Genomic DNA, 25,085 nt, shown 5'->3' with positions numbered 1-25,085 from the left:
TGAAATGTAAATGTTGTGACCCTTGACCACAAAACCAGTTATTTGTAGCAATAGCTAACAATAGGCCTACATTGTATGGGTCGATTTTTCTTTTATGTCAAAAATCATTAGGATATTAAGTAGATCATATTCCATTAAGCTATTTTGTAAATTTCCTACCGTAAATATATCAAAACATAATTTTTGATTTGTAATATGCATTGCTAAGAACTTCATTTTGACAACTTTAAAGGCGATTTTCTCAATATTTCTATTTTTTAGATTTCAGACATTCAAATAGTTGTATCCATGCATCAATGGAAAGCTTATTTATTCAGCTTTCAGATTATGTATAAACATAAATTTAAAAAAAATACCCTTATGACTGGTTTTGTGGTCCAGGGTCACATATAATAAAGCTGCAGAAACTGCATCTACAGTCCTTCATTTTCTCTCTCTTCTGTCGGAGCGCGCTTCTGAAATTATTTCAAACGCTTTATGATTCATCGGCCAATGAAATCCGCGCACGCTCTATCTATTTACTAAAATCCTGTCCTGTAAGCCAATCGGGTTAGAGTGGGCGTGTCCTGGCGAGTCGCGCCGGGGTAGAAACAGAGCAGAGCAGCAGCGCATACGGTTTACTTGAGAATGGCGGCTGCTGCGTGCAGTACGCAGAGCACTCTGAACCCATGCACTGGCAAACTGCACAGAGAGCATCTGCGGAAGAGTAAAGATTCACAGAGGAGACAAGCTGCGCTTTTGTTTCTCACTAATATATCCTTGGACGGTCGGCCTGTGCGGAACAATGTGAGCGTAGCGGGCCAAAGTGATGCCGAGTTTCAGTGCTCTGACATCGGCGCGACTGTGAGCGAACTGTCCGCTGCGGCGAGTATTGATGGGACCTTCTCCAGCCTCTCTGTCCCCAGACTCGGGCTGCTCAACGTCCCGCCCATCCTGGTTCTGCCGTCGGATTCTGGGTTCAGTAACGCCGGGAGCACCGAGATGTTCCTGGAGAGGGAGAGGTGCTCGTTCGCCTCGCAGGGCAATCTCCTGTCCCCATGCAGTCTGCAGCCCACTCCTCTCGGAGCGCGGAAGTCTCCGACGCTGCTGTCAGTGCAGAGCTGCGGCTCTTCGCTGGAGTCTCGACCGCGGTGGGTTCTGCACAGGTTTCTGAACGGGGCTTTCACTTTAGAGGCAGTGCGAGATAGGACAGTTTAATGCATTCTGATAGTTTACATAAACTTCTGAAAAAGACAGTCCACTTGGCCGTGTCTCAAAATCTAGTGAGCTGCCTACATAGGTGCCTACACTGTCAAGGTGATAAGTTAACGTTATGTTTTTAATGCTATTATTTGACTTTGATCTTAAAGCTATTGATGCTTAAATTGTTTAATTGTTAATATTAATATATTAACCCTTTTCAAAGTGAATATTTTGTCAGTTTTGTGGTCCAGAAAGTAACTAATATTGTCAAAATGTAGGGAAAAAATGCATATCAGATTTCAGACATTTCATACTGAAACATAATCAGTATATCTGTCCAGTCAGAGTCTAATTTGTTTATGCTTTAAATATACACCCCTATTTACAGTGAATGAATCCTCTGGGGTTACGTGATCTCTAGTTTTGAAACCCCTTTTTCCGGTTTGCTTCCTAAATTCTTTCCAAATATCACTTTGGCAATTATTATTTTTTTGTTGTTGTTGTTTTTAAATATGTTAATGAATTCAAGTTGCACTGATCTACGGATAGAAAATGAGGGTGAAATGACAAGCCGCCACCATAGATCTTATCTGCTTGACTTTTAAATGTTGTTCCAGAGATGCAAAAGTATGCACTATTCTCACTAGTACTCTCATTGACCACAGACTGAACAAACCCCTTTCTGGAATCCAGATGACTTCACAGCCAAATAAGCCTTGCCTAAAAATGACCATTTGTGTGTGAAGTTTTCAGCTTTGGTTGGTTTATCTCTCCACATGAGGAAGTGAAAAGCTTGTCATACACGCGTTGAGAGAATGACATTTATTTTTAGCTCTTAATATCAACAGTCCATTGAGCAATAGGAGGTCTTTATTCTTTTGACTGTACCTCCCCCAAACCCTCTTCCCACTTTTACTTTAAAAGGGTGCGGTTGTGACATGTAGATTCAAACCAGACTGACAGCCACGGCAGACATTTGCTTTGCTTTATCAGTTGGAGCTTTGAGGTCAGTCCGTGCTGCATAAGGGTGGTGGTGGTGATGGTGCTCTTCCAGTGCTGCACGCTGCTTTGTGCACACAGTACCTGCAGAGATTAAAGCTTAAGACATTCTGCCATATTCTCAACCCTTCAAAGGGTCTCTGCAGGCCTGAGGGAATGAACCGTCTCTGCACTGGAGAATAAATCAGGGCTATGTGAACTTGATTGATTCAAATGTTGCAGCTTCTTGAAATCGTTCCAGTAAATGCATCCAACGTGCATTTAAATGGACATTTCCTTGCTTAAAAACAACCTCTCAGAGTAAGTTGTCTTTGTGGAGCATAGAGAACTTGAATAATCGTTCTTAGCATGCATACTGAGAGATGTGACATTCAAATTAAAGACATAAAGATGGTTTGAATAGTACAACACGTAGGAGCTTGTTGACCACGCTTGCCAAATTCTCAGCCCCGTGCATTGTCAAAATTCTTTGAGGCTTTAAACTGTTGTAGTTGCTCAAAAGAGAGCTGTTTTGTAATCAATATTGTTGAAAGATTTTTGCATGAGGGATGTTTTCCCTTTTTTTTTGAGTTTTTACCTTTGGGTTATATTCAGTGCTAGCATTTGAACATGGTTCTCTGTGGTAACTTTAGAAATGGTGAATCTTACTGTCTCGTAATTTAAATACTCACATTGAGCGCTATTACACATGCCTCTTTTTCTAACGAAGAAGTTTTATGAAGACATTCTCCAACCTTAAATACCTTAAATTCTGTTATCATTTGCTTACCCTGTTCAAAACCTGAGAAATGTCTGTCCTTCCATTGAAAGTTCATTCCAACAAAACTTTGAAGCTTCAGAAAGTTCACAAAAACATCACAAATTATGCATCAAGCTAGAACATTTGAGAACGTTTATATAGTATATACGTATGGAAAGTTTATGGAATAAGGTTTTATGGGTTTTGTACATGTTGACAGAATTGTTTTTGTTTTTTTTATGATGAATAATCTCATTTTGTATTCTTCTGTTGTCAAGTGAATTTTTTTGAATGGTAATTTTGAAGAATTTCTTCAACATCACACTAAAGGTAGCGCGGACTATTAAGTTACTTCTGCCACTAGTTGAAGAATTGAGTCTGTGACAATTAATTGTGCATCTCTTGACTTCTTTCACGCTTGTTCGGAGCATGATAAGAAGAAAACATCTCTGTGTAATATCATTAGTTATGTATGGTAATCTGTAATCTACACTTGACAGTGAAAACTGTTGATTCTTCTCGTTTAGGGGAAGTCCTTACATGTGAGTTAATAACTGAACGGGTGTATCCGTGTATAGGGAAGTGGCGTTGTTCGCAGACTGACCTTGGGCTTGGCTCATGCTCTTATGTCAATAGCTTCAAATTCTGATTATGCCACTGGTGCTGAGGTGCTCCAGAAAAACAGTCTTCAGTGTGAAGGATGCTATTAGTGTCATTTGGCTCTCCTCCACCTTTGCTGTTTTAGATATGCTAGGTATTACTAGATCTGATGACAGTGTGAAATTTTATATATAATTCATTTTTCATGTCAACAGGAGGGCTCTCCTCACACTCTCCTTGCTGTTATATGAATGTTATTGTAAATACATGTTATACACTATATTGCCAAAAGTATTGGGTCACCCCCTTCTAATGAACATGTTTGACTACTTTAGTAATTTCTATGAGTACAAAGCTTAATGTTTAAGCATATAATGATATTCTAGGGAATTGTGTGCTTCTAATTTTATAGCAACAGTTTGGACAGGACCCTTTTCTATTCTAACATGACAGTGCCTCTGTGTATAAGACACGGTTCAAAAAGACATGACTGATTCAGTCAGTGTGGAAGAACTTGACTGGTCTGCAGAAAGCCAAGTCCTGATCCCAGATGAACACCTCTGGTGTGACTTTAAATGCAGACCTTGAGCCAAAAGATCATCACCAAACACAGTATGTTGAGCATACTGTGCCAAAACTCTCCACAATATCCAATTATTATGTAATGTAATCTAAAGTTTTAAAATATAATTGGCATTATTTAAATTGTTTGCTGAAATGTACTGCAAAAAGATTTTTAATGTTCTTCAAAGAGGTCTTTTATGCTTACCAAGGCTGCATTTATTTGATCAAAAACACAGTGAAAACTTTTAGCATCACTGCTCCAGTCTTCAGTGTAACATGACCCTTCAGAAATCCTTATATTAGGCTGATTTGCTCCACAAGAAATATTTAATATTATCAATGTTGAAAACAGTTGTGCTGATTAATATTTTTCTGGAAACTTTTTTTTTTTAATCTACTGACGCAAACTTTTGAACATTAATCATATGTTTATGTATTATCCAAAAACAACAGCTGTTTTAGATAAATGCTACCAAACTCCAAGGAAAAGAACTTGCCCTTAAATTGTGTAGTAACCCATGTGTCACCTCCAACGCACCAGCCCACTGATTGAGGCCTGACATTTCACCCACTCATTTCTCTAAGGCACTTCCTCTTGAGCCTGTGCTTCAGCACTTTGTGCACCAGCACTGGTTCTCTAGCCCAGCCTTTCATCCCTGTGTGCTATTGGAACAGTGGAAGCATGGAATCGGGCCATATGTTCTCTCAGCACTTTAATTCTGTGCATGTCCAGTCCAGGCAGGATTACACCAGGGTATTTATTCAAAGCTTTGTGACGTGATTGTGGTCTGACTGCATCCAGTTGGCCAGGAACAGCTATTGATCCCCTGGAATGAGGCGCTGGGATCTGCTGGACATAAAAGTATGAGAGATATAACACACATGGGTTATTTAGAGAGAAGAGCAATGGTACAGTAAATGGAGGGAGAGAATGTTAACGTTCCCTCTGCCTCTTAACTTGAGTTATTCCTCTAGGATTGTACATTCTTTCTTAACTGTTTGTTTATCTTTGCCAGCCTGCTGTAAGAGATTACATGGGTTGATGAAAGTCACTCTCTCATATGGATTTTGATGTTATTTCACAGTTTTACTATTTGATGTGATAGTACATGGAAACCTTTGGCTGAAAAAAAAAAAAAAAAAAAGATTTGAAGAATTCGTTGTGGTCTGTCTGCTGTGCTGAGAATCATTTTCCTAATTTAGTGTTGCTGGTCAAAATGACCTGTACCCGGTTGCAAAAAGCACCTTAAGTGTAATTTTCCCTTAAGATCCCCCTTACACTTAAAGTCGTTGCATAAAATATCCCTTAAATGCTTTATGCTCTACCATTTGAAAATTGTTTGTAAAAATTGCTGATATTACCTTGTTATAAGTCTTTTAACAAATTTTCTTTGTCAGCACAGGTTTTGTATTTCTTTTTGGAACTGATTGGTTATAAGCCTCATTGATCGGAGCTTCTTTGAGTGAAAAAAGCATTATTTGTAGATAATTTTGGCAATAAGCTCAGATGAATGAGGTTTATAATCAATCAGTCAGTACCAAAAAGAGTAACATTAGTTTAGGGACCAATTCTCACTGTTTCTTATTAGCATGCATATTACTAGCATATCAGCTGTTTATTAGTACTTGTACTTATAAAGAACATATTAATGCCTTCTTCTGCATGACCATGTTTTAGATCACTTAATCCTACAATAACAACTACCTACTAACTATTAATAAAACAAATTAGGGGTTTATTGAGACAGAGTAGTTAATAATTACTTTCAAAATTGTGACCCCCAAAAAGAAATAAGAAAATAATCTAATATGGTGAGGATATATTAGATCAAGAAATTTATTAACTATGTTTTGTAGACCGCAGGTAGCAAGGTGGGTGAAAAAAAAAAAAATGTATATTTGTTGTTGTTGTTGTTGTCATCATGGATGCACATAGTGATACATAGAGACTCAACTAATCAATAATGAATTTTGTAATGGATGATTCATCCAAACACATCCATCTTTCTCTGGGCAATCTGCCCACTCTGTGTCTGTGATTTGAGATGACCTCCAGTGTCCTGCCTTACCAAGCTCATGTCTTGGTTTCCTCTCCATCCCATTTTCTGCATTTGAGACTGATGCAAATGGATTGGAGATTTACTAGAAAACAGAGAGAGAGAGAGACCGAAAAGAAAAGACCGAATAAATGAAATGTTGGGATCTAGTGAGTGACAGATGAGAGAGAATGAGGCTTACACAAGCTGGCAGCTGCTTCAGGGTTCATCACGTTTTTCATTCTGGAGATAATGAAAGGGGTTTTAAGTCATTTGTTTTCGGTCACAGTCTTCAGCTTTTCTTTGCTCTCTTCTTCGCACTCGCCTGCACGCAGGTGCGGTTCCTCACCCTGGGTTATGATAACAGTTATTCAGATTCGGAGGGAGGGTGCATCACCACTCAAATGGCAGAGCAGATGGAGGGTGTAAATAGGGGGAGCTGTTTGTGTTTGTTCGGCATGCTAGGGTTGTGTAATAGTTTTCAAACCAAACAGAAGGTAGATGTGGCCTGGTTTTGTGCCTAAAGCATGTGGCAGAAATCTGTGATCATGTAGGGATAGAAGGGTTTAGAACACACACAGATGAGACATAGACCAAAAGTTATGCAACTATGGTAAGACACGTAACCCAACAGACTTTTCTGCACGGTTTTTTGAGACATTTTCTGAGAAATTAATTTCATGTCTGAACCATGTCATATTTGGGCTTCCTAAAAGGGCTAGTTCACCCAAAAATGAAAGTTCTATCATTAATTACTCGCCCTCATGTCGTTCCAAACCCGTAAGACCTTCGTTCATCTTCGGAACACAAATTAAGATATTTTTGGATGAAATGTGGGAGCTTTCTGACCCTCCATAGACAGCAACAGAACTATCACGTTCAAAGCCCAGAAAGGTAGTAAGAACATCGTTAAAATAATCCATGTGACATCAGTGGTTCAAACTTAATGTTACGAATCTATGACTTTATTCAACAAGTATTCTCACAAAATTATTCTCGTAGCTTTATAAAATTAAGATTGAACCACTGATGTCACATGGACTATTTTAACGCTGTCCTAACTACCTTTCTAGGCCTTGAACGTATCAGTTGTGTTGCTGTCCCTTTAAGACTGACTAGCTGGTCTGGTGTCATTCTAAAAACCTAACAACTATTCAATTATGAAACTGTTGGTTTGCAGTGCACGTTATTATTTAACCGGGACAAGATGAAATGCAGCAGAAATGAAATGAAATTTGACCGGCTGTCTGCTCAGGCACTTGGTATTTGGTATTTCGAAACTTGAGCCCTTAACTTGAGCTCCATAATCCATATTTTCCAAAGAATTGCAGAGCTCTTGGCACTCTTGTACACTCCTATGCATGATACGTTTGAGTTGCTGAAAAATAAAATATTAAATTACTAAATATTAAAAAATAACATATGCTCCTAACCATTTATACGGTCTCTGCCTATGAATGGTCTGGTATGGTGTGGTGTAAAAAAAATTAAAAAACAAAACAATAGGAAGATAAATGTCATCACAAATATGATTTTGTACAATATATTGTGGGCAGCATGGTACTTTCTGTTCCCCTCTCTTTCCCAGACTGAATGATTCAACAATGTTTTAATGTGAGTGATTCATCAATGTACATTATTCCAAAGGAAATTGTCATTCTTTTATCAAAACGTAATAAATTGTTCTACCTTGATTTCTCCCATCTTTGTAAAATGTGAGGGTAGTTTCAGGTCAATGAGCAAAGAGCCATAATGACGGTGCCATGCGGAGCAGGTCGTGGCCAGTTTCATTAGCCATAATTACACATTCCCTTGAGGAGGGGAACAGCCAGTCAGTTGACTCACACACTTCAGTCACATTTAAACAGCATTTAAACGCTGGAACAGTGCTTGACTGAGCGGGAGCGGAATAGTGTGTAATAATAGATGTCTTTATATAGAACAAATGAAAGGAATTGCATTTGGTTTAGAACAGTTTCAAGCAGCATAAAACCTGTGTGTGCTGAGTTCTGTGTTTGGTTTTGATTCTTGCCGTTGAAGTTGTTGAGTTTGGGTTTAATACTTGTGGGCATTTGGGCTGCTTTGCACAGCAGCATGTGTTATAAAGGTTGTCTAATCTTCAGGCAAAGGTTGATGTAAGAATGGTGAGGTGGAACCAAATATGAAAGACTGAAGGATTTTGGATTTCATGTTTTACCCATGTTCTGTATTTGTCCTCAGGAGTCGGAACCCATCTGGCTCTCCTCGTCCACGCTCTGTGAAGAAAGTCCACTTTATTAAGAACATGAGGCAGTACGACACCAGGGGAAGCAGGTGTGTTTATTCACTTCTCCATGTGGGTTTTGGGGTTGTTAATACCAGTGATAACAGCCCACGGTGTGTGTGTGTGTACTTGTGAATGTGTTTGTCGGTCTGTCTTTTCCCATGCTAGTCGTGCTTTCCCCTCTCTGTGCTTCAAAACAAACAATCTGGCTCTCATCATCATTCTTTTCTCAGTTTGGCAATGATCCGTTACAATTACTTTATGCAGTGCTCTTGTATGATTCATGTGAGGATATCATATCTCTGACAGTTTGTACACAAATACTGAAGACACATTTCCTATTAGCATAACTAATTTGTTAAAGGGGCCATATTTTTAAAATGTTAAATTTCTTTTATTTTGTGCAATAAATGAGTTTAATGTGCTATGAAAAAGAACAGCAGAAGTAGATACTATTATTCCAGTTTATGCACTCAAATGTTTGGGGTCAGTAAGGTAATCAACAAAATAAATATGTTCCATTTGCATTCGGAAGCGGTTGCTGTGAACCTACATCATGCCATCAAAGGAGCTCTCCATACTAGTAAAACAGACAATTGTTAGGCTTCGAAAACAAAACAAATCCATCAGAGATAGCAAGAACATTAGGAGTGGCCAAATCAACAGTTTGGTGCATTTTGAGAAAAAATAATGCACTGGTGAGCTCAGCAACATAAAAAGTCCTGGATGTTCATGGAGGACAACAGTGGTGGATGATTGGAGGATCCTTTCCATGGTGAAGAAAAACCCTTTCACAACATCCAGCCAAGTGAAGAACACTCTCCAGGAGTGTCAAATCTACAGTCAAGAGAAGACTTCACCAGAGCAAATACAGAGGGTTCACCACAAGGTGCAAACAAGGCCAGATTAGACTTTGCCAAAAAACATCTAAAAAATCCAGACCACTTCTGGAAGAGCATTCTTTGGACGATTGAAATTAAGATCAACCTGTACCAGAATGACGGGAATAAAAAAGTATGGAGAAGGCTTGGAATAGCTTGGAATAATCATGGGATTGTGTCAGTGTCCAAATATATATGGACCTAACTGTATATTCAAACAGAAAAAATAGTAATAAAAAGTAGTAATATTTCACAATATTAATGTACTGTTTTATCAAATAAACTCGGCCTTGCTTAATTTTCATCTGATATTAACGGTTTCAGCAGCATATTTTGATGCAAATTGTTTTATAAACTTTGCTCATGTTTTATTGAAGAATGCCAACTACATTGAACTCCAAAATAGGATATGAACCGTTAAGTTAAAAAATTTGAATTTAATTTATCTGACTTTACATAACATTATAATCTGATATTATGACAAGTTTTGGCATAGTACACTCTACATAAGGAATGACTGGATGGGATTTTTGTTGTTCTTTTAAGAAAGTGGCTGTTCTCTGTGAGATCTGGCCTCATTCCATCTGAGGAACGACGGCTATGTTTACAAAAATCCCATTATAAACTGCCCCAAATAGACAGCGGTCCATATTTTCCACTTGTGTTCCCAGGCTTTGGGTTTTCACACACAAATACGCACGTACCTACTCTCATTCACTGGGTCACAGACAGGATTGGGGGCGGGCACATAAAACCGATAAGATATTTTGCGCTGGATGATCACCGATCCAGATAAGCCTGGTGTTCAGTGGCCTCCTCTATGGAATAAATGCAGATACTCTGTACAAAAAAAAAAAGAAAAAAAATTGTAGGCTAGTACTGTTCCCTATAGGGAACAATGGGGCACTGTTGCAGAATTCACCATAATATCCGGTCAGATAACTGAAATTAAAAATTTGTAATTTAAGGGGTCATATCCTATTTTTGGATCAACATAGTTTAATATAGCATTTTTCAATGAAACCTGTTTAAAATGTAATGAACAATCTGAAAATCACCTTGACATAGTGACCACTGATAAACTACTCCTAACTGTAATGTAGAAACTTTAATTTTCTTTGAAGCTAATTTGCAATGATACAAATAAATGTGATTTGAATTAAATTGAAAAGCGGAATCCTCCGTTGGGTAGTGGTTTTCTTAATGGATACACTTCATTTGTGAATGAAAAATTATGGTTGTTAAAATCTATTAATTCCTAAATTGATACCTGATATAGAAATGAAAATCCATCCAATCTCTAAAAAATTATTCAATGAATTGCCCTGACTCATGCTCACTGATATTTCTGGAGCCATTTCTCCACTGTCATGTGACTTATGGCGACGAAAGAGTCAGAAAAATCCTTTAGGCTGCTGCGGCAGACCCTCAGTTTCTTGTTAACTGCCACTTTACCACACTTTCACATTTATATGGTTTAAAATGCTGACACAAACACCCCCCACTTCCTGTGTGTTTGTGTGAAGAAGTGAGAGAGAAGTGTACACTGGGGCTGATAGTGCAGGTGTTTTGTGTGTGTGCTGTCCTATTTGACCATCTGATGTCACAGGTGTTGTTTGTTCTTGATCTGAATGTTCAGAGATTAGTGTCATTTATGTTATGAAGTGTTGAGTTGGCCGGTGTGTGGAGAAAGAGTGTATAATCTTAACTAGTTTGTGTTCACTGCAGGATCGTGCTTATCTGCGCCAAAAGGTCTTTGTGTGCCGCCTTCTCTGTGCTGCCTTATGGAGAGAGCTTCTACATCAGGTATGCATGAAACAAACATGAAAATCTGCTCATTTAAATCAAAGGTCAGATTTGCTGATGTGCTAAACTGAGTAGATTCACTTCAGTCACTCTTAATAAAGCTATGTCTCTCACAAGTTGATTTATCACCAGGAAGGGTTTAATGAATCAGCCAAAAAGACTCAAACTAATGAGTGTTAAATCTGTATAATCAGGCTAAAGAATCAGTCTGACTCGCACACTTACTGAATCGGTTGTAATAGTTCTTGACTAACTCACTGAATCATTCATTATTACTTTCAGCAACTCGAAAAATGTCCTGAGAACTGTTTGTGTGATGGATAGTAATGGCAAGTCTTAAAAGGTTACTCCACCCTAAAATGAAAACTGTGTCATTAATCACTTACCCCCGTGTCGTTCCAAACCCGTAAAAGCTTTGTTCGTCTTTGGAGCACAATTTAAGATATTTTGGATGAAAACCGGGAGGCTTGTGACTGTCCCATTGACTGCCAAGTAAACGACACTGTCAAGGCCCAGAAAAGTATGAAAGACAAAATGCGTACGCTGTTCTGTGTCAGCCGCATCACACGGATGAACCACTGATTGAACCACTGATGGCAGATAGACTATTTTGATGATGTCTTTCATAATTTTCTTGGCCTTGACAAGAAAAATAAAATGTTACTGGGTAAAATAAAATGTTTCAGTTACATTTCTGTCTATGGAGGGTGAGAAAGCTCTTGGAATTCATCAAAAATATCTTAATTTGTGTTCCGAAGATGAACGAAGGTCTTATGGGTTTGAAACAACATGAGGGTGAGTAATTAATGACAGAATTTTCATTTTTGGGTGAACTAACTCTTTAACCCCCGGTTTCACAGACAAGGCTTAAGCCTAGTCCCAGACTAAAGTGTAAGTCTAAGCTATTTTAACTGAAAGAAACTTGCACTGACTGATCTTAAAATATATCAGTGCTTTTGTTTTGTCTCAAGATGCACACCAATGTTTTTTTTCTAAGGCAAGTTAATAAAAAAATACTTCACTGTCCTAATTGAACAATGGCCTAATCCTGGCTTAGTCTAAACCCTGTCTGTGAAACCGGGCTCAAGTCTTTTCTTAGTATATTTGTAGATTTATTTATAGTTGGCAGTTATTCACCTAGGGGCAACTGGGTTCAAATAATACTAAACAAAACTGTACTATCACAGTAGGAGAATTGATGGATCATTTAAGGTTGGAGAATTCAGAATTAGAGTTGAGATTCCCATTCCTAGCTGTCATTTCCATGACATTTCCTAAATCTCAAATAGACAGATACACACAAGGCGATATGTTGAGCTGAATATAAGGTCTGTTTGGTTCCTCTGCTCTCCTCATGGGATTCATATCTAGGGTGAAATTCAGGGCAAGTGGGACAGGAAGGAATTTTTCCCACATCCATGAAATGGGCCTGACGTGACACGGCCAAAAGCCTCCTGTCCTTTCCCACCCTCTTTCATTATGGTTTCATAAAATGTTGAAATAAGGAATTGGACCATGGGAAACTTTGTCTTTTAGATCACATTTTTGAAAGGGAGAAGAAATTAAACAGCCATGTTATGCAAGCGGACTAAGACAGTAGATAAGGGATGCTAGAGGGAGTGAATATATACTGTATATGTGTGTGTGTGTGTTCAGTCAGTGCTTAAAGAGCAGCTCTGTACATAACACACTCAGCTACTTCTGCCTGGAAGGAAAAGCAAAAGATTGGAACATCAGGTTGAATTTGAAGCTGTCTGTATTAGGTGAGTTAGACTCGTGTGTGTTGATAATTGAGCGCTGAATTGGCTCTGTGTTTGAACTTGTTTTCAAGTCAGTAAAGATTTGTCTGCTGCTCTTTCAACCAAGCAATTTATGATGAGCTAACATGTCTTTTCGGCTTGTTTCAGTTATAATTATAAATATTATTATTCATGGGATTGTACAATGCATTATAAGGTGCATTACAAGGCATAATGTATGCATTAAAACTACTTTTATATTGCATTATATTAATTATATAATGCAATATAATTGTTTATATTGCATTATATAAATAATTATATTATTTATAATGCAATATAACATTTTTACTATATATTTACTAACCTACATGTTGTTTCAAATCCATAAGACTTTGGTTAAACTTTGAAACACAAATTAATCATATTCAATTCAAGTTTATTTGTATAGCTCTTTTTACGATACAAATCGTTGCAAAGTAGCTTTACAGGAAATTAAGTTTTTACAAATATTATTGTTCGGCTGACCGATAAGTTTGGGTATCCCTGTTCTTAATTTTGGATTTAACCAATGAAAACAAGAATCTGTCAATCTGTCTTTGTGTCAGTGACCCTTGTCTGGATGCTCAGCGACGGAGGCACTCATCTGGAGGAATATCCACCACCCTAGAGATGCTTCCTGGGCTTGAGGGGGTGGAGCTGGGCATTTACGGCAGGGTAAGAGCTTGTCATTCTATCACTGCACTTGTCAATCAGTCAGTCAGGAAATGTCACAGGGCATTGTGCTCAGCGTACCACCAGACCGGCTCAGGAATGACAGCTTTATATGTCTTCATTTGATGCACCAGGCTGACAGACGGCTTGTCATGATCTTATTTGTTGTGCAGACGGTGTCGTACGCTCAGTTCCTGTACCCAACTAACGCTCTGGACCGCCACAAGCCCACAGTGGATCTCGCTCTACCCATGCCGTATTCCAGAAACAGCATCCCTTGCAGTTATCCTCCCTCTCGCCTTAACAGCGCCATCGGCCTGGACCTGGGTATGTCTCACACATACACAAATACTAGCACACATAGACTTGTGAGGACCTCCTATTGATAGTTTTCACGTGACGTCACACTCTTATAGGAACGCCCACCTGGAGGGCAAAATTAAGCTTTGCTCCAAAGTTATTTTTATGCATATTGCATCAAGTAATAATGTAATAAAATTATTTTAAAAGGTGAGATTCAGTGGACACTTTACTGATGATGTATATTTTGTACAGGCAAGAGGATGAAGCCAGAATATAAACGCAATGTGCAAAGTTTCGCATTAAATGGCTTCCCATAGAAAACCATAAGAAGGAAAACACTGAACCGTTAAGCGGACTGCAGACTGCATTCATGTTCCCGGCCTCATCTGCTTGCCTGTGTAAACTATGCACCATTAATGTGGTGAATTATTACTGAATTTTAATATTACTGTTTTAAATGTATTAAGGCACTTTAAGTGTTTTTACGTTTTGTCGCACGGTTTATGATTGAAATATTGCCGCGGGTGCTTAATCTGGATTGCAAATGGCCAAAACTTGCATTTTGTTCAGAAATACCTTTGTTTTATTCTTTTAAGAGGTGATCTAAACATTTGCGGCTGGGAAACAGATGAAAAACTGACACGCTTGTGCAGCAGTTCTATGGATGTTTTACCCTCCAAGTCTTCGAGCCGGTCACGTGACTGAAAACTATCAATAGCCATATATTGTCCTCAAATAAGCTGAATATCTGTAGACTAACTCTAGACCTAGTCTATACATACACTTTCTTGGTCTTATTTGATATTACATGACCAATTAAATAGGTTTTTTACTTTTTAATAGTGAAGATATATATACAGTACCTTTCAAAAGTTTGTTTTTACTGAGCAAGGATGCTTTACATTGATCGAATGTTACAGTAAAGACATATAATGGTACCAAAGATTTCTGTTTCAAATAATTGTTGTACATTTGAAAATATATTACAATGTAAAAGTTATGTTAAATTGCAATAATAACGCCCAATGTTACTGTTTTTACTGTAATTTTGATCAAATAAATGCAGCCTTGGTGAGAATAAGAGACTTCTTTGAAGAACTGAAAAGTACATTTTTGTCCGAAATGCCAAAACCAATATTTTAAGTTTTCAAGTTTTGGCAATTGAATTTTAAATTTATATGTAAATGTTTCTTTTTGGTCGTGGTGTACTGTGTCCACTAGATCTGGGTATTGACACAGATTTTGTGACTTCAATTTGATTCCAATTCACATTTGCTATTGATTCGATTCTAATTTTGATTTAATTCAATTTGATATCAATTAATTTGGATATATATCAGGTACAGTACATGTAATTTTTTCTTAAGCAAAAAAAACCTCTCAACTGAAGCTTTAAACTATACAGAGAATCCTGTTAGTCCAAATGTCCCAAGTACAAAAATTAACGGGTCCAAAACATTAAATTCAGTTGCTGTTTCAATTGCAATTTAAGTTGCACACAGTTTTTATATCAATTTTTGAATTATATGATTATGCTTGCACTCCAATTCATTGTTGAAACATAATCATTTACATCATATTTGTAGGCAAGGCAAGTTTATTTATATAGCACATTTCATACACAGTGGTAATTCAAAGTGCTTTACATAAAAGAAAGTGAAATAGACATTAAAAATCAATAAAAACATGGAAATAAAAATGATAAAAACAAGGAATTTTAAAATGATATAGAAATTGATTTAAAATGAATTTAAAGAAAATGATTATACATAAAATGCATAATAGCTAAAAGCAGACTCCCCTTGTTTTGTGTGAACCCTTGGTATTTCTAACTGACTCGATCCTAATGATCTGAGTGGTCTGTTCGGTTTATATTCAGTGAGCATATCAGCAATATATTTAGGTCCTGGGCCATTGAGTGACTTATAAACAAGTAAAAGTACTTTAAAATCAATCCTAAATTTAACTGGAAGCCAGTGTAAGGACCTGAGGACTGGTGTGATATGCTCAGATTTTCTGGTTCTAGTCAGAATCCTGGCAGCAGCGTTCTGGATGAGCTGCAGTTGTCTAATGGTCTTCTTGGGAAGGCCGGTGAGGAGACCATTACAGTAATCCACCCTGCTGGTGATAAAGGCATGAACAAGTTTCTCCAAGTCTTGACTGGAAACAAAACATCTAATTCTTGCAATGTTTTTGAGATGATAGTATGCAGATTTAGTTACTGCTTTGACATGACTACTGAAACTAAGGTCTGTCTCCAGAATCACCCCAAGATTTCTGACTTGATTTTTAGTTGTTTGACCCCTAGAGTGAAGGTATGCATTCACCTTGAGAACTTCATCTTTGTTTCCAAATGCAATGACTTCAGTTTTCTCCTTGTTTAACTGAAGGAAGTTCTGGCACATCCAACTGTTAATTTCATCAATGCATTGGCAGAGGGTGTCAATGGGGCTGTAGTCATTTGGAGATAAGGCTAGGTAAATCTGGGTATCATCAGCATAGCTGTGATGGGCAATTTGGTTGTTCCTCATTATCTGACTTAGTGGGAGCATATACAGGCTAAACAAGAGCGGCGCAAGAATTGAGCCTTGTGGGACTCCACATGTCATGGCCGTCCACTTAGACTTATGCTCTCCACATAATAACCTCTCCCTTCTAAGTATGATCTGAACCATTTGAGTGCCATCCCAGAAAGCCCGACCCAGTTTTCCAGTCTCTCTAAGAGTATGTTATGATCTACAGTGTCAAACGCAGCACTAAGATCTAGTAGTACCAGCACTGATATTTTGCCAGAATCAGAATTGACGTGAATATCATTTATTATCTTAATGAGTGCTGTCTCTGTGCTGTGACGTGCTCGGAAACCAGATTGAAAATTGTCCAGATATCCAATTGACTTTAAGTAGTTGTTCAGCTGATTTAAAAACTACTTATCAAGATTGCGCTTTTTCAGAAAGGGCTTAACAACTGCAGTTTTGAGGGAGTTTGGAAAAGTCCCAGAAAGAAGTTAGGCGTTCACCACTTCTAAGAGATCAGCTTCTAAACAGTTAAGCACATTTTTGAAAAAGGATGTGGGAAGTGTCAAGATAGCAGGTTGAAGATTTAAGGTGATGTACTATTTCTTCCAAAATTTGATCAATTTCTTTAAAAACACACATAGTCACTTCTTTTTGAAATTGCGGTCGAATCTGTGTGACCTCTGCATAACTTGAGGATGTGCCAATCTCCTTTCTGATATTATTGATCTTCTCAGAAAAGAAGGAAGCAAACTCATTGCATTTGCTGTCGGAGAGCATTTCACTGGTAATCTGACATGGGGGGTTTGTCAGTCTCTCAACAGTCGCAAAAAGAGTGCGAGTGTTGTTTAAGTTACTGTTTATAAGGTTAGAAAAGAAAGTCTGTCTAGCTGTGGCTAGTTCCACATTGAAAGCATGAAGGCTGTCTTTATAGATGCTATAGTGAATTTCGAGTTTCGTCTTCCGCCACATCCGCTCAGCTTTTCTGCACTGAATCTAGATCTGATTGTAGATCTGAAATTTGTAATAAATTTGTCAGGATCAGTCATATCAGAAGTAACAAAGCACAAAGTTTAATGTGAATGTTGGATGGCATGTGCGCTATAATAAAAAATACAGTATATAAGTCAATTAGAGCTCTAGCAAAAACAAAGGGCATGGAGAAATCAAGAGTTTGGAAACCACCAGCAACCAACAACGACCTGATACTGTTGAGAAAACAACAGTAGTTGATGACAGACAAATCATAAAAGCTGTGAAAAGGAATCCTAAAAGATTAATCCTTAAACATGCTGTTATCGGTTTGATTGGCTCATTTGATAGCATGTCCTTGTGTGTGTGTGTGTGTGTGTGTGTGTGTGTTGTTTTTTCAGGCCTTGAAGACATTGACTATGACCCTAATATGCTCAGTGACCCACGGTGGCCATGTGGAAAACACAAAAGAGTGCTCATCTTTGCCTCATACATGGTGAGAAATGCAGTGTATGTACAGTGATCCCCTGCTGACTTTTTACTTTTGCCCACTGACAAGAAATGATCAGTCTATAATTTTAATGGTAGGTTTATTTTAATAGTGAGAGACAGAATAACAACAAAAAAATCCAGAAAAACACATTTAAAGTTAAGTTATAAATTGATTTGCATTTTAAGGAGTCAAATAAGTATTTGATCCCCTATAAATCAGCAAGATTTCTGGCTCCCAGGTGTCTTTCCTACAGGTAAGGAGCTGAGATTAGGAGCACTCTCTTAAAGGGAGTGCTCCTGATCTCAGACAGGCACCTGTCCACAGAAGCAATCAATCAATCAGATTCCAAACTCTCCACCATGGCCAAGACCAAAGAGCTGTCCAAGGATGTCAGGGACAAGATTGTAGACCTACACGTGGCTGGAATGGGTTACAAGACCATCGCCAAGCAGCTTGGTGAGAAGGTGACAACAGTTGGTGCGATTTTTCACAAATGGAAGAAACGCAAAATAACTGCCAATCTCCATCGGACTGGAGCTCCATGCAAGATCTCACCTCGTGGAGTTTCAATGATCATGAGATCGGTGAGGAATCAGCCCAGAACTACACGGGAGGATCTTGTCCGTGATCTCAAGGCAGCTGGGACCATAGACACCAAGTAAACAATTGGTAACTCACTACGTCGTGAAGGACTGAAAGCCTGCAGTGCCCGCTAGGTCCCCCTGCTCAAGAATGCAGATGTACAGGCCCGTCTGAAGTTTACCAATGATTCAGAGGAGAACTGGGTGAAAGTGTTGTGGTCAGATAAGACCAAAATCCAGCTCTTTGGCATTAACTCAACTAGCCATGTTTGGAAGAGGAGGAATTCTGCCTTTGACCACAAGAACACCATCCTCACCGTCAAACATGGAGGTGGAAACATTATGCTTTGGGGGTGTTTTTCTGCTAAGGGGACAGGACAACTGCACCGCATCAAAGGGATGATGGACAGGGCTATGTACCATCAGCAGACATGTTCACAAGTTTCTGAGGTCCAAGTCACGTCTCAAGTCTTTGTTCTATTTATTAGCAACAGTTTTTTTCAGCCAGTTATTGAGGCTAAATCAGTTTTGAAATACTGATTTCACAATATGATTTTCTCAACAACAACAAAAAACTAACAAAATTTAAGACCAATTAGAAATGAAAAGGTATCCATTTATTAATTGTCAGATAAAATGCTGCACATTTCAAAATTGAAATGTCAAACAACAAAACTACATTTTAAAACAAACCCCAATTAATCAAATGAATTAAACAAATGAAATATATCTCATATAAACAAAGCTAAGGCTTTGTCTGTGCTCATTTTCAATTTAAAATTAGAGGCAACCACTGTATTTTAAACGCAACACAATCCAAGCAAAGAGGCTGCATACATCCAGCATGAGTAGTTTTTAATCTAAATTGGATTGTATAATTTGGAAATTTGAAGCAAAAACAAAATGGTCTGACTTCAGTTTAGTGAAACTATTCTACATAAAACATCTGTATGAAACAAAACAGCAGACAGGCTGAATTAATGCAGATTCTCTGCCAGCAGGTGGCGCTTGAACATCAATTAAACATCGTTTCCTTGGTTGTCGCTGTAAACAAAGCAGCACTGTGGTTATGAACACTACTTTAATATGCATTATACGGAGCCAAGATGAAAAGAAAATGCCATCTAAACTTTTTTTTTTTTTTTTTTTTTTTTTTTTTTTTTTTAAGACCGTTTCCCTCAGAGATACATTCATGTAAACTCCTATACCAAATGACTTGCATTTTTTACGAGTCTCACGAGTCCAAGTCAAGTCTCGAGTCAGCTGTTCACAAGTCCAAGTCAAGTCCCAAGTCTTTATTTATGCGACTTAAGTGTGACTCGAGTCCAAGTCGCAGACTCGAGTTTCCATCTCTGACCATCAGGGCCAGGGCATTGAAAATGGGTCGTGGGTGGGATTCCAGCATGACAATGACCCAATACACACATCCAAGGCAACAAAGGAGTGGCTCAAGAAGAAGCACATTAAGGTCCTGGAGTGGCCTAGCCAGTCTCCAGACCTTAATCCCATAGAAAATCTGTGGATGGAGTTGAAGGTTCGAGTTGCCAAACGTCAGCCTCGAAACCTTAATGACTTGGAGAGGATCTGCAAAGAGGAGTGGGACAAAATCCCTCTTGAGATGTGTGCAAACCTAGTGGCCAACTACAAGATATGTCTGACCTCTGTGATTGCCAACAAGGGTTTTGCCACCACGTAAATTATGTTTTGCGAAGGGGTCAAATACTTATTTGACTCATCAATTTATAACTTTTTTTAAATGTTTTTCTGGATTTTTTGTTGTTGTTGTTCTTATTCTGTCTCTCACTGTTCAAATAAACCTACCATTAAAATTATAGACTGGTCATTTCTTTGACAGTGGGCAAACGTACAAAATCAGCAGAGGATCAAATAATTTTTTTTTTCCGCACTATCTATCTGTCTGTCTATTTGTGTCTGTCTATTTGTGTCTGTCTGTCGTCTGTCTGCGGAAAAAAAAATTTATCCCCTGCTGATTATTTGATCCCCTGCTGAGTGTGTACAACCTGAATTCCCGAAATTTTGGGACGTTTTTTTACATTTGAATAAAATGAAAACTAAAAGACTTTTAAATCACATTTTATTCACAATAGAATATAGAGAACATAACAAATATTTAAACTGAGAAATTTTACACTTTTATCCACTAAATGAGCTCATTTCAAATTTGATGCCTGTTACAGGTCTCAAAAAAGTTTGCATGGGGGCAACAAAGGGCTGAAAAAGCAAGAAATTTTGAGAAAATTCAGCTGGGAAAACATCTAGCAACTAATTAAGTTAATTGACATCAGGTCTGTAACATTATTAGCTATAAAAGGAATGTCTGAGAGAGGTAGAGTCTCTCAGAATTAAAGCTGGGGAGAGGCTTTCCAATCTGTGAAAGAGTGCGTAAAAAGATTGTGGAATACTTTAAAAACGACGTTCCTCAACGTCAAATTGCAAAGGCTTTGCAAATACTGCAAATAAGAGAAACTGGAGAAATCTCTGTGCATGAGGGACAAGGCCAAAGACATTTGTTGGACGCCCGTGGTCTTCGGGTCCTTGGGCGACTCATCGGCGTGATTCTGTCATTAACATTACTAAATGGGCCCAGGAATACTTCCAGAAACCACCCTCGGTAAAGTGCAGCCCACTGTACAGTTTGCTCTTGTTTCTCGTTTTTAGACATTAATTTACCCATCAGACACATGTAGGGATGAATGGCTATCTGTGTGATTAAACCTCTGTGCTGAAAGCAGGGTGGTCTGACCTACAGACACGGATAAACATAACTTATCCAGCTGACATCATTACTGACCACTGGATAATACCACGTATACACATGTACACCGTAAAAAGTTTTTATTGCTGAATATCTTATGTAAATTCTCATTATTTACTGTCATTCTCTTTCTCTCTCTCTTACAGACAACAGTAATAGAGTACGTCAAACCATCAGATCTGAAGAAGGACATGAATGAGACCTTTAAGGAAAAATTCCCCCACATCAAACTCACACTGAGCAAAATCAGAAGGTACACACACATTTTAAATGTTTACTTCAGTGACTATTTACATACACAGGAATATTCTTATGTTAATCAGAATATGGTATTATGTTTATGTATGCAGTAACCAGATTAAACCATTTTTCAAAAGAGGGCTTAAACCCTAATGAAAACGAACTGAATAAAGTAAAAAAGTTAAATTTTAAAGGGATAGTTCACCTAAAAATTAAAATTCTGTCATTTAATTGCTCACCCTCATGTCTTTCCCAACTGTAAAATTTTCATTCATCTTCCGAACATAAATTAAGATATTTTTTATTAAATCTGAGAGCTTTCTGACCCTACATAGAGAGCAAGGTTACTTCCATGTTCAAGGCCCAGAAAGGTAGTAAGGACATCATTAAAATAGTCCATATGACATCAGTGGTTCACCTCTAATTTTCGAACCTACAACTTCATTCATCGATTTCCTAATTTGTGTTCCTAAGATGAATGAAGGTCTTGCCAGTTTGGGACAACATGAGGGGGGAGTAATTTTCATTTTTGGGTGAACTAAATGTGCTTTAAGTTACATTTGTGGATAAATGTATTCTTTTGTCATCTGTTTTCTTTGTCTCCCAACATCTGTCATTCCCTCTCTTCATCAGTTTGAAGAGAGAAATCTGTTCAGTAGGAGAGGAGTCTTCCTTGCAACCGGTCACCATAGCTATGGCATTTGTGTACTTTGAGAAGCTGGTCCTAAAGGGGCGTCTCAACAAGCAGAACAGGAAGCTGGTGGCGGCCGTGTGCCTTCTACTCGCCGCCAAGATCAGCAGCGACCTGAAGAAACAAGAGGTCAAGCAACTGATTGACGTGGGTGATGCTCCGACACACTTTCCAGTCAACACACATACACTACAGTTCAAAAGTTTGGAGTTGGAAAGATTAGTCTCTTATGCGCACCAAGGCTGCATTTCTTTAATGAAAAATACAGTAAACTATAACATTGTGAAATATTTTTCAATTTAAAATAACTGTTTTGTATTTGAATGTATTACTCCAGTCTACAGTGTCACATGATCCTTCAGAAATCATTCTAATATGCTGTTTTGCTGCTCTAGAAACATTTCTGATTATCAATGTTGAAAGCAGTTGTGATGCTTAATATTTTTGTGGAAACTGTTTTTTTTTTTTTTTTTTTTTTTTTTTTTTTAACTATTGAAGATTCAAAAGGACAACATTTATTCGTAACATTATACATTTCTTTATGGTCACATTTGATCAATTAAGTAAATTATCTTTCTATCTATATCTAATGTATATCTATCTGTTTTTTTTTTTTTCTGCCCATAGAAACTGGAGGAGAGGTTCCGGATTAGCCGTCGAGAGCTGATTGCTTTCGAGTTCACTATCTTGGTGGCTCTGGAAATGGCACTTTACCTACCGGAGAGTAAAGTCATGCCCCACTACCGCAGACTGGTGCAGCAGACCTGACGTGGGTAGAGCAGAGGGCTCAGGGCCGTCGTGAATATGCAGATGAGATGCGTAAAGCAGTGGAAAGTGTGAGACTCTGCGTTCCCTCCATTGCAGTTTGAGGTATCAGAGCGAATACACATCAACACGAAGCTCTAAAGAAGAACTGACGTTCCAAATGATGCTTTATATAGCAATCTGGCCAGCGGCTTTTCTTTTCATGGCTGTCTGTTTTTGTGACCACCATGGGAATACTGCTGAGGAAAATAGCACGGTCCTTCTTTTATTAAAAACAGAAGGTTTTAACACTCAAATGACAAGGGAAGAGTTTAACTCCTGCTACTTCACTTGTGTAAAATGAACAAGTGGTGCATGCATGTTTTTAAAATTCCATATCTATTTACCAAAAATAACTTATTTAATTTAGACCTCTCCTTTTGTATAGAACAACCTACAATTCACTGTAACACTAAAGCACTTTAAAAAAAAAAAAAAACTATATATGCAAACATTATGCAATAATAATGTAGTCATTAGCACAGATTATGAAATATATATATGTGTATATATATATATATATATATATATATGCGCACTTACTTTAGTAGTGTACTCAGAAAGTGTTATTGAGTGACTGACTAAATCTACCTTAGTATTCAGACCTAATATGTTCATTGTCGTTGATGAGGCTTGATTTTTACTGTGAAGAGTGCTCTATATTAGAGCTGATTTCAAAAAAAGCACATTTTCAGTGCTGCCGTGGTGTTCTTATTTTTATAGAATTAAAAAAAAAAAACATTGAGAAGAAATTCATAATGTAAATGCATAAAAGGTTTTTTATTTTTAGGTGAATTATTCATATAAGACATCATGGTATTAATGGATGTACACGCTTCCATGCAAAAGTATTTTTTTATTTTTTTTTCAAAGGAATTTCTACTGTTATTCAACAAGGTTGCATTAAATTGATTAAAAGTTACAAAAATTTGTAAGAATATTAATGTCTTCATTATTTTAAATAAATGCTGCTCTTTTGATCGTTCTCTCATAACAGAAACCTGATTAAAACTTACAACGGTTTCCACAAAAAAAAATAATAATAATTTAACAGTGATGATGAGGAGAAATGTTTGTTGAGCATATTAGAATGATTTCTGAAGGATCATGTGACACTGAAGACTGGGGTAATGACTGCTGAAAATTCATCTTTGCATCACAGAAATAAATAACATTTTAAAACATTACAACAGAAAACACTATTACTGTTTTTACTATATTTTTAATCAATTACATGCAGCCTTGGTGAGCACGTATATGTTAATTTCACTGTTTATTCATTAATTGCCATAAAATTGTGTTCTGTCTCAATTTCTCAACTAGTAGCATGACCATGCAGCATACTGTATCATGATTTATCCAAAAGATTTTCCCTTCTTCCAGCACCCACAATCTATGCCATATTTTAGATGCTTTTGTCCCATTTACTCGCAAAACATCCCATTTTCAGTTCAATTCATCCATGTCTGCCTGTTTTATGATTCAGTGCAGATGCTCTGTTAACGCTGTGTGAAACCATTGTGTTTGTCAGTAGAAAGTTTGGGGATGGCTGCTTTGTCCTTTTATAGACTGATGTATTTTACATCCTTCTGTTTACTTACATGATGTGCTGGTAATGTTGTTCACAAATGTCTGTCTTATATTTTTATGATAGTAGTCCTGAAATAAGACATTGTTTTCCAGTAATATACTGCGTTTAATCAGATATTGTGCTATGAAAGCACCATTTAAGCAGCGAGTATGCTAGAGCCGTCCTCTAGTGGAAGAGATTTGAAATCACATGTTAATAGGAAAGCTGTTAGGAAGGCCTAAAAAGCAGCATCCCACTCATGTTCTCAGGAGATATTTGTAGATCACACATAAAATGGAACATTTTTCCAGGCCTTTGTTAGTTTGTTTGTGTGCGCTACTTTTTTGTGATCGAGAGCCCCTGAACAAACTGAAATAGGTGGATAATGGATATAAAATAAATTTTACACACGAGTTAAAGTGCCTAGGATGTTTTGTAATGAATAATTTGTTAAAGGGCAAAAATGGAAGTAAAGCAGTTTTATTAAGTTTATTTACACTGTGGTTTTTTTTTTTTTTTTTTATATATATATATATATATGTATGTATGTGTATGTGTATAGCCTCCAGTACTGCACTCCAAAGGCAAATCACGTGCTTTGAAAGGGTATTATCTT

At 37.6% G+C, this 25,085-nt stretch overlaps 1 protein-coding gene across 1 annotated transcript; it reads left to right on the top strand.

The window, feature by feature from the left end:
* The first annotated feature begins 603 nt into the window (after positions 1-603).
* Positions 604-23,927, top strand: LOC306860016 (CDK5 and ABL1 enzyme substrate 2-like). Its single transcript, XM_079401534.1, has 9 exons — positions 604-1,130; positions 8,341-8,433; positions 10,993-11,070; positions 13,418-13,526; positions 13,697-13,850; positions 17,716-17,810; positions 21,311-21,417; positions 22,038-22,242; positions 22,723-23,927. The coding sequence occupies exons 1-9, from the start codon at positions 628-630 to the stop codon at positions 22,861-22,863; spliced, it is 1,485 nt and encodes a 494-aa protein (XP_079257660.1). The 5' UTR covers positions 604-627; the 3' UTR covers positions 22,864-23,927.
* Positions 23,928-25,085: the final 1,158 nt, after the last annotated feature.

Source organism: Barbus barbus (assembly GCF_936440315.1).
Source record: "Barbus barbus genome assembly, chromosome: 40".
Taxonomy (NCBI): Eukaryota; Metazoa; Chordata; class Actinopteri; order Cypriniformes; family Cyprinidae; genus Barbus; species Barbus barbus.
This window is presented reverse-complemented; position numbering and strand designations above follow the sequence as displayed.

Excerpts from the sequence above, each read along its gene's own strand:
- LOC306860016 (XM_079401534.1), top strand. The coding sequence starts at position 628 with ATGGCGGCTGCTGCGTGCAGTACGCAGAGCACTCTGAACCCATGCACT. Across the intron at positions 11,071-13,417 it reads GGAGAGAGCTTCTACATCAG|TGACCCTTGTCTGGATGCTC; the intron begins GTATGCATGAAA and ends TCTTTGTGTCAG. Across the intron at positions 13,527-13,696 it reads AGCTGGGCATTTACGGCAGG|ACGGTGTCGTACGCTCAGTT; the intron begins GTAAGAGCTTGT and ends TTTGTTGTGCAG.